The following is a 10,865-nucleotide window of genomic DNA, read 5'->3' on the forward strand; positions in this document are numbered from 1 at the left end:
CTTCCCTCCTGCCCAACTTCTCTTTCTTTTTCTAATTCACCTCCCTCCTTTCCTCAGCTAGTGTGCTGGCACATCCACCCTCACGTTGTCTCCTCCTGCTTACCTTAGCTCTTTCGTCTACAGAACAGTATATAGAGTGATTCTGGCAGCGCAAAAATGATTTCTCATCATTGCTGCTGCTGTGTTTCCAGTTAATTCTTATCAACATTACCTTGTGGAGCTTTATGGTTTTCTGGTATATTTTTTTCTTTTTGTTTGGATTGTGAATTAACGTCTCAATCAGACAAAGTGTGCTCTCAGCTTTTAACTCTGTGAGAGTGCTCTTCTGTCAGGTCTGCTACTTTCTCATTTTAAAAATAGTATTGATTTAGCATGTGAAGAAAGGTAAAAAATTGTGATCCCTTTAGCAGTAGCTGCACATGGATCATCTTTTAGCAGTGGAGAGCCTACTCTGTTAATTTTTCATACACAAGCTATTGCATACCTGTGGCCATCATTGCTGACCTTCTCTGCTCTGTTTTTCAGTTCTACTAGAGGCACCCTTAGATGGGAAAACCAGAGCTGCACAAAGTGTTTGTGGTGTGGACAACACATAGATTTGTAAAGTGCCGTAATACTGATACCCTGTCCTATACACTTGGTTTCACAGTAGTATCTAGCAATTCGTTTGCCTTTTTGATTGCTTCTAAACATTAAGCTGATATTTTCATGGAACAATTCATCATCACCCCCCAATCTCACTTATGAATAGTAATGGTCAGCTCACAGCCCATCATTTTATATGTGAGGCTAGAATTGCTTTCCACAGTATGTATCGCTTTACACTGATCTATATTCTGTTCCATTTGTTATTTTACTGCCTAGTTTTGTAAGGCCCTTCACAGCCTGCCCCGTCCATGCTGCCTTAACTTTGTATCATCACCCAACTTCAAACCCACGTTTTTCTCCTGCTTTTCTAGCTCTTTGCTGAAAAGACTAGGTCCCTGCAAAAGGAGTAACCTTCCTCCATTAGTACTACCCTGTTTTCTATCTTTTCCCTCATCTCATTTCTTGCCTGGAAAGTCTTTGACAAAGAACTTAAAAGCTTTTTTGAAATCCAGGTAGACTATGTCAGTTATCCCACCCATATGATCTGCATGATCATTGACCCTTTCAGAGAGGTTCAAGAGATTTGTAAGGCAGGACTTCCTTTCATGTAAGCCATGGTCCTGAAGTAAAGAGCAAGAAAACTTGATTGCCAACAGATCTTATTCAATATTTATTCAGAATGTTTCCAAAGTCAAAATGGTAAGGATACAGGCTGGAATTACATTTTATTGGTTTACAACTGAGACCCATGAAATTGGCAGGTTTTTGAAGATTTGTAAATTCCCTCTTTTCACATTAGTGCTAGTAGAAGTAATGAGCTCTTTTGAACACGATAATTAAACTCTCATTAATTTTACTATTCAGAAAATCAACGCTTTGACAACATGCTTAAACTCCACAAAGAATGGTTTTATGTGCATTTCATCTTTTTAATTCCAGAGAAGTTTTGAGGCAAGAATTGAAAATATGTTGCTGCTTTCACGTGGGAGCCATAAAAAACCTGAAGATGTCATGGGACCTTTTTGTTAATTCTACCATGTAGTCAAAATCTTTTTTACTTTGGATTAAGATTGGATGTAGTAGAATGAATTTTCAAATCTTTACTGTGTTAATCAAACTAGTAGCTCTCTGTAGTGTTTTTTTTTCTCCTTGGTATAAGTGGTTTATTAATTTTTCTAGAAATATCAGTGGCACGATCCAGCAGCATAGAAGAAAAACGATGTGGAGGTAAGCTTTTCAGCTGTAGATGTGTGTTAAATGCTGAAATATGGATTCCTCATTTTTTGCTTTGGTTTCATCTTTTGTACTCTCTTAGTTTTATTCTACTTTCTAAATGCCACATTCTCATTATTTACATTTGTACAGAAAAGGAGATGTAGTTGCTGCAGGATTTCTCATTAAAAATCCATCTGCCATTGCTGACCTTTGAGACAAGAACATGTATTACTGGATGTTTATATTTTCTTCTTTTTCAGTACGACATTCACCCTCATTCAAAAAGAAATTCCTATTATAAGCTCATTATCAGTAGGTCAAAATTTGTAAAGTTGCTCCACCTTTTTCAGGATAATAATTTCAGAAACCTCTTTGGGGCTCCAAATAAATAGCAGAGAGCCAGCCTGCTAACCCATTTAATAGCTCAGACTGTATCTGGGACTCATTTTCAGCTTCACTGATAAAGACAAAAAAAAGTGGGGAAAAAAAAAAAAAGTTCCATTCCAGAGTTCTGATGCTAGCAAAACAAATCTTGAAAGAGAAAACTGTTTAAAAAAAGCCCCAAACAATACGAACAAGAAGAAAAAGGAAAAGTGACCATTTTTTGTGCTGAGCTATCATGCTTAGTCTGTGTCGTCATGGTAATAGCTCTAGCCAGTTCTAGTATTCTTCCAAGCACAGATAATCTGCATTTTTAACCTGATAAGGGACAACTAAAACACAGGGGTTATGCAAGAGTATTAGTGTGCATGGTAACTTGTTATGGGAGACAGGATAATGTGGGAAACTCTCATAAAATTGTAGAAGGGTATTTCAGTGGAAATTTATATATTGGGCAGTCAACTTAGTCATTAAAATATTAGTTTCTGTTTCTAAATCCCCAGTAGGCATGAAAAGGTTCTACCTTTGGCATTTGAAAAAAAATGGACCTATGTGCTAGCACATTTTTCTGTATTACAGTGGAAAAGGTCTAACAGATGTTTTTCAGACTTGTGCCAGTCTTTCAGTTTAAAATCTTTCATTAGGCAAGCACAAACAAATTTTGAGTAATGTTAAGATGAAATTTCTGACATGAGCTTCTCGGTGATACTTCTTTCATAATCAAAAAGCACAGCTCCAGTTTGAAATAACAGTGAAAAGCAGTGTAATTTGTTTATTTTGAGCTAATCCTACTGGTGCCACATCTGAACTGCTATCTCTGGTAACTTCAGGGGATGATTGTGCTTTAGATTTGCTTCTACAGTTTCATGCAGTAATGAGCTTCCTCAGTTTTAATCCTTGTGTAGGTGGAGAGGGTTTCCTGTCATCTGATCTCATAGTGTCTTTGAGGGGTAGAGCAGACAGAAGAGTGCTGGGTTCTGAGTTGTTGACTTTGCACTCTCTGACTGCTGTGGTTAAAAGCACACTGAGCTTTGAGGAGTCCCCATCTCTCTCTCTCCTTCCCATTTCCCTCTGAAACGCTACCATTTCTTCCTCACTCCCCCTTACATATAGAAAAAATTCTGAAGGCTTAAGGGAACAAATCAGCCATATATATTAAAGATACAGAAACAGGTACACCCAGCAAGAATCAAAGCAAAGGATAGAAAAAATATTTGCCACTGCTTCTGGGACATACCAAATAAAGGGAGATACAGAAAACATTTTAGGAAAAACAGGATTGTCATTCAAAGATATCAGGACAAGTCACTACCTAAAAGAGAAAGAACTAGAAGAACAGCAAAGGAGGTGATACTGTAGTTCACTGAAAAAAAAAAAAAAAGCTATGTATGCACTTGATATACATAATTTATATATAACAAGGATTCATTATACAGACAAGTAAAATTTTGCTGAACTATTCAAACGTCCAAAATGCAATTCATTCATCTGTTATTTGGATTCTGAACTTGTTTAAGCATCTTTCAAAAACCTGTCTTAATACTCACAGAGATGTATTGGTATCTAAGATTGTTATAATGATCCCTTCAGGGAAGTACAATGCATTTGCTACTACAGGGATAAACCATTGCAATTGAGATGTTTCTGGGAAACAGATGAAATTTCCCTTGTCCTTATTTGAATCAAGCACTTGTCTATATTTTCCCCCAAGCTTAAGCTTTTATTGCTACTTCCTTAAAAATAAAATTGTCTTCTGCTTTCCACTCCGCAGAATTCAACATGTTTCACATGATCGCAGTGGGATTAAGTAGCTCAATACTTGGTTGCCTTCTTACCCTGCTTGTTTACACTTACTGCCAACGATATCAGCAACAGTCCCATGATGCGACTGTCATCCATCCAGTGTCACCAGCTCCTCTAAATACCAGCATTACCAACCATATCAACAAACTGGACAAATACGATTCTGTAGAAGCCATCAAGGTGAGAAGTGGGTTGGGAGCTCTATAATGCATGGTGTATATGTTCCTAGACACAAGTTCTGCTGCACTGAAAGTATTCTACTTGCTAATTTTCTGCAGTGGCATTTGGACTCAAATTATGCTGATTGTTAATGAAACAACAAGATTTCACTTGAAGTTCAGTAGTTAACAGATCCTTTCCTTTGTCAATCCCTATTACACAGGAAGCTAGATTTTGTGTGTTGTATAATTTAGACAGCAGCAGCCTTTCCTGGAAAAAATCAGATCACTCAAGTTTCATTCTGTGAGTTTTTTTCCCTAATTGTGTTCCCTAGTGGCTTGTTCAAGGAGTAAACAGGGCCACTAACAATCGTTGTGACACATCTTGAAGATAATCCTTTGTTTCCAATGATACAGTGTCAGGGGCACTGTTCATCTTCCTGTACTATGTCTTTATACAAGAGGTGTATCTAGTGAATATATTTCGGGTCAGACTCTCAGCTAGTGTCCATACCCAAAACATTTTGTAAATGAGCAGTACAGATTGACATTAGCTGGGAGTCTGGCATATATTTGTATCTTATGATCATTGTTTCCAAACAGCTATTTTCTTTTTGTGACCTTTTAGAAAAGCTCTGCTTTTCAGATCCTCTGAGTTAAGGAAGGATGAGCATTCTGAAAACACCTAGTTCAGTGTCTTCAGATTACACAGTTTATTCATGCAGATGCAAAGCTTTTTGTAAATGAGGATTTTTCTTAAACTGTACCTGGATAATCCAGTTTTTCATTTTTGCATTTTTCTTTCTAATTAAAGACATTTTAAAGAATTTCATTAAAAATGAAAATGACAAGAAAAGTCTAGGTTTTGTGATCAGTGGTGGGATATGTACCTAATTTAAAGCTTTTCCAAATTCCACTAATCACCTCTCTGGATAGCTACAGAAACAATGAACAAAAAAAAAAATCATACTCTAAATACCCATATCACTTTAAAAAACCCCAGGATTCATACTCTTAAGACCTTCAAGATATTTTTCCTGCATATTACATTTGAAAATCAAGAAATTAATGCAGTAAAGAGAAAATAATTCCTACTCAATAAAAAGATAATGAGTGAATCATTTTAGTAGGAAGAACTGAATATGCATGATTAAAAGTATTTTTAATCATAAAATGAGTTTTATATTATTGGGAGGAAAGTGCCTGGTTTTACTTTATTATCATTGGTTTTTGTGAGAATGTTATTATCTAAGAAGATGCATGCAAATGCAAGTGTTTGTAAATGTGCAGGTATTTCTCAATGTATTTTTGACTGACCTAGTATAGACAGATATTTGCCACAAAAACTGAGTTGGTGAAAGAACAGATAGTGACTACCTTTCTTCAGCCCTTCCCATTCTCTTATCTCTTTCTTTTTTTTTTTTTTCCCCAGGCATTTAACAAAAACAACCTGATTCTGGAAGAGAGAAACAAATACTTCAATCCACATCTTACTGCAAAGACTTATTCTAATACCTATTTTACAGATTTCAATAATTATGATGAGTACTAATGGGCTTGTATATTTTCTGGCCTCCTGTACCTCCCCATTCCCCAAGGCCTGTGCTACTTGACTGCTCATGTGATTGAGGCTTCAGAGATGAAGTTCAGAGACATTTCAAGCACGATCCAAGCCATCAATGTCCCATTGCTGCCAAAAGCCCAAAACACTTGTTTGTGACATGCTGTTTTCTTTGCAGAGTGCAAGGTTGGCCTTCAGTGTTGGATGCAGCCCCTCGGTGTCAGTGGCCCACTCGTGAGGATTGCATCACTTCACTCAGTTTCATAAACTTCCAGTCAGATTTCTCTAGCAAGTGACTAAATAATTCCTGAGCTTTTAAAAAAATATTAATGTAATTCCTTAAAGCTGTGCCAGGAGTACAGATCTAATTTCTTTTTAGGCACTGTCTTTTATTTCCATGAGGTTTGTAAGGGGAGCTCTGCTGTTAGCCACGGAGCCCTCTGTGCAATCTCCTGAAGCTCACACCACCAAAAAGAGCTTGCAGAGTGCTGGGAACAACCACAAGAAGAAACGTGGTGGTTTAGCAAGGCTCTGCCACAGCTCTGGCCTCTGTAGAGCTGATCATCCTGGGTTGTAAATCACTCCGGCTGCAGTTCAGCTGTTCAGAGTGCAGAGACTAAGGCCATACCAAGGGATACAATCTTGTAATTAACCCAGAAAGCTACAGGGTCAGTGGTTTCCAGTTGTGAGCCAAACCCAGTCACATAAAGCCTTCACCTAGTTCGGTTTAATTTTTGGGAGGGTGTGGAAGGGCACATCCCATGGGGAGGCTGATGGAGGAGGGCAGATGGGAGAGGCACACTGAAAGGTTTTTCTGTGTGTTGTAAGTAAACCAGCCTTGCTGCAGCATGCAGACTTGCACAAGTCTTGGCTTCCCACAGGCTTCCTCTCCCTGGTGCGTGTGGATGGCAACCTGCTCGTCTCTCTGCTGTAGCACTCGCTGTCAGGCTGGTCACAGAAAAATACGACTGCACCATGTTTTGTGTGCCATCTCAGGCTCTTGGGGGTATGTAGGCATAATCATAGATCTGCTTTTCTCTTTCTGGCTTTTACTTTATATGCACGTGTCTGACAAACAAAGCTGGCTCAGAAAATGCAGATGTATTTGCAAAACTTTGTCTCATCTTGCTGCTGTGTCTGACCCACGCTAGTCAGCCCCTAGAGGAACATTCTTATGGTGTTTTAAGTGATTATCTTGTTGAACTTCATTGATGTAAATATTTAAAATGCTCTTTGAGTTTTAAGTTATCAGTTTTAATTCCTTTTATAGTGGCAGTTGAGGAAACACAAAGAATTTTTATACCATTTTTCTTTGTTCTGTCTGTCTTCACCCACATTCATGACATTGTTATTTTTGTATCTGAAATTCCAGATGTATAACTAAAAAGAAAAGGGCAGGGATTTGGGCCAGATTTTCCAGAGTACTTAGTAGTAAGGCAGCATTTGCTATTCTCAGAAGCTTGTAAAAAGAAATTAAAAGTGAATATTGAGGATTGAAGAATTAGGCTTTCGGGTTTTTTGAGCATGCAAGGTGCAAAGATCATTGCACCAGAATACCAGGCAGGTATGCAAAGAGAAGTGGAGTACAAACATTTCTATTCTGTGTTTAGAGCCCTTGATCATTAGGTTATGCTATGATAGGGAAATAGAGAAAAACATGTACAGATTATAATGATTCACAGCTATGTACAAAAAAGGCAGAAAGTACCAAGAAACACTGATCATGTGAGACTGCATTTGAGCACCACTTTGGTGGTCCAGCCACTTACATAGCAAGGGTAAACACTGTATCCGATGATGGCAATGAGCAACATTTTTGAATGGGGATAGATCTCAACATAGCACTGTGCTTCCTATCTCTGTTCTGCAGTAAAATGAAAAAATGGAAAGCAAATGGTCTTTGAAAAGCTGTGCAGTAAAATGAACGCACATTTACCATCTATGAAAATAATTAAGATCAGCCACCTATTTTTTCCAACTGAATAGCTCTCCCTGTTACTAACTTCGTCAAAAGAAAGAACCCCACCCTCTCACCAGTTTATCTCCAGAAAGTATAATAATACTGGTTCTCTGTAATTTGTAATTTATTTTTTTTTACTGTACATTAGATTTGGTTTTCCAGGAAGAAATCAGCTGATTGCCCTGGGTAAGAGGAAATTTTCTCTGCAAGAAAACAGTGAAACAGATAGAGGGGGAAAAAGCTTTCCAAATCATAACTAGTCCAGTATCTGAATCACGCTGTTCATGCCAAAAGATAAAATTTTACATTTAAATAAGATAAAGAAAATAAAATCTATATTGCTGCCACTGCCAAGAAAAAGCAGCACATGTACATACACACACATGTGCAACACTGTTCCTCTCTGCCCCTGTACTAAGAGCACATTAGTCTGGCTTGTGGATTTTATATTTAGACTATTAGTTATGAGACCAATATCTCAAAAACATTTGAACTATGTATTTTTATTTTAACCATCTTTAATTAAAATTATCTGAAATTAGCTTTTTCTTTTTTTTTTTTTTTTTTTTTCTTCAGTAGTTTGAGGCACGCCTATCTTTATGGTGATCTATTTTCCATTCTTTTCATGGATAGATACATATGTTAGATATGTGTTATATATGCAGTAATAATACTTTAGGTTAAGTCTGCATGGTCATATGTAGAAGTGCATTTAGCAGATGTTCAGTCTGCTCACACTTCCATCTCCCCAAGGAATATTTCAGGTGTTCCAGCTCTTTGAGCCACTCCTGTGTGGTGTCATTTAAACACCATGCCAACTTGCCAGAAAAGTGCATCTTTTAAACATTTGGAGGTTTATTTTCGGTTTTGAGCTTCCTAAATTACTTTGTTCTTAACTACAAGCAGAGGTATATTCAACCCTCTATCTAAAGCAGTAAACATGAAAATTTCACAGCACTTCAAGGAGAAAAAAATTGATGGCAAGATCTCCTTGTCAAGATGGATTCTGAGACCACAGAGTTTAAATCCATTAGATATTTCTGTCTTAAGTAATTTTAGAGGACCCCAGATGCACTGCCTATATCAGTGTTTTCACCTTCTGAGTTCTACACAGCTGCCCAGGTAGTTTAAGCCTTTCCTAATATACGGAGCAAAGCAAACTGCGGTCTCTACTAATTTTCAATTTACTTTATTTAGCTTTTTTTCTAAAATAGTCTACACACATTTTGGTCAAAAGAAGATATCGCCATGAAAGTTCTTATTTTTCTTTTGCCAAAAATGTATCAAAGTGGGCATTTGCCTGCAAACCTTGTTTAAGCTGATAGAGCTCTCAAATTTGCACAAGGGTAAAATTTGGTTCTTAGAGCATTGTTCTATTCTTGGAAAGGGAAAATCAGCTCCCTTGCCCATTAAATGCCATGCTTAAATACCCCTTATCCTTTTGCTTGGATAAAGTGATCTTTTCTGGTTAAATAATTGTATTACCTCTGATGCCAATAGTTACTATTACTAAACCACATTTACACTGATTGCATAAATTTAAAGATGTTTCTCTATTTTGAATGCAAACATTTTGGCAAATAGATCAAAATTCTCTGAGTAAAGCTATTTCTGTGTAGCCCTGCTACATGGAGTGAGAAGGAAACAGGATTGCCAGACAGATCAGGTACATTATATACTTTAATTGGATAACTCAAAGTAGAATTATGCTTTAGTACATATTTTGGGCTTATTTTTGTGTCTGATACGTAGCGTACATTCCTCAGTTGCTTAGAAAATGGACTCTTGTGCTTGCAGAGTTATCTTGTACTTTGATTTGAGTCTCCTGACCTTTGTGGTCATTTAAAGTTACTTTACGTGAAAGCTTTTCCAGCCGTTTGCAGTCACCTGCTGTTGGAACAGTGTGGTTTGGCTGAAACTAATCAAGAGATCTTTGACTAGGATTAAGTTTTTCATAAAAGAGTGGGAGAAAGAATGGGACTTAAATGGCTTTGATTTCCAGGCTATTAAGCAGTACTGATTAAAGTCTCAGATGGGTGTAGGACATTGTGCATTTAGTTAGCTCTACCAGAGCTCCACAGTAACCTCTAGGAAAATACCACATCAATGTACAAATCAAGAGCTACCAAAGCACTTATGTTAAGTGAAGAAAGTTCTCAGAGCATCAGACCATATGGCTATCCAAACTAGAAAGTAAGAGGTCCCAGATGCAACAAAAATGTTAATAGAAATAAATGCTTCAATATTTTTTCTTCATGATTATAGAATGAAAATATTCACTTCTTTAAATGTGGGACCAGTTTTATTAAAATCGGCGCAACATAAGCACATTCCTAAAGTTAATTGTATACATAATGGCTTTGCTGTATGAGATCAATTCTGTAAACAGTTTGGTCCAAGCTTATCTTCCTCTGCTTGAGGCATCTGACCACTTACTGACTGTAGCTGCCACCAGCACCCTCTGTGTCTCGTCTGGGAGAACATCCCTAGATGGGCAGAGTTACATCCTGGTGAGGGCTTGTGTCTCTCCACCAAAACTATAGTGAGCCTAGAGAGATACACCTATGATTTTCACTGTCATTTGGATGCCTAATTTGGCAAAATCTAGGCTCCTGAATATCATTTTACTCATCATATAAGTATCCACAACTCAGTTCAGTGGTATGGATGTAGCAAGTTACTTATTTTAATGTGTTTACAGGATCAAGCCCAAAATATATTGCTTCTGCACAAATCCATGCACAGTACAAGATGACTTCAATAGTAAGAAAACAGTTTCATCTAAAATTGTTCACAAGCAAATCTGCATCTTGATATCAGGGAATAGATATGTGTTTATTGTGTGGGGTATTTGAATTCATTCCTTTCTTTGCTAAATAAATGAATGATAAAACAAGATACTGCTTGACTTCATTTAAAAGCCATTCTTCCAAATAAAGAAGGGTTCTGGGATCTGTGAATGTTTTCATTTTCTTTCTCTCTTCTCCACAAAAAATAAATCTGTGTGTGGCTGAAATGGCCTTTAGCTAGACTGTTCTGTGTGACTAAATGAATGCTTTGCATTGTGTTGCCATGCGACAACATTTTCTAACTGGGATGGTACAAAGAGGGAAATGTGCTAACCTGGGAGGTTTGGCAAAGATTTCAACCCCAGCAGTAGCAAGGGTAGGCACAAGTGGAAACAAAAACATAGAAGAAT

General features: G+C 37.4%; 1 protein-coding gene across 3 annotated transcripts in view; it reads left to right on the forward strand.

Moving 5' to 3' along the window:
- Positions 1 to 10,564, forward strand: part of SEMA5A (semaphorin 5A) — a 341,520-nt gene extending 330,956 nt beyond the window's left edge. For all 3 annotated transcript variants that reach the window (XM_026842316.1, XM_026842312.1, XM_026842315.1), the window contains exons 21-23: positions 1,768 to 1,815; positions 3,956 to 4,167; positions 5,578 to 10,564. In XM_026842316.1, coding sequence (XP_026698117.1) covers positions 1,768 to 1,815; positions 3,956 to 4,167; positions 5,578 to 5,697 — 380 coding nt within the window. In that variant the 3' untranslated portion in view covers positions 5,698 to 10,564. The remainder of the gene's footprint in view (positions 1 to 1,767; positions 1,816 to 3,955; positions 4,168 to 5,577) is intronic.
- Positions 10,565 to 10,865: the final 301 nt, after the last annotated feature.

Source organism: Athene cunicularia, assembly GCF_003259725.1.
Source record: "Athene cunicularia isolate RWA chromosome 2 unlocalized genomic scaffold, athCun1 chr2_part1, whole genome shotgun sequence".
Classification (NCBI taxonomy): Eukaryota; Metazoa; Chordata; class Aves; order Strigiformes; family Strigidae; genus Athene; species Athene cunicularia.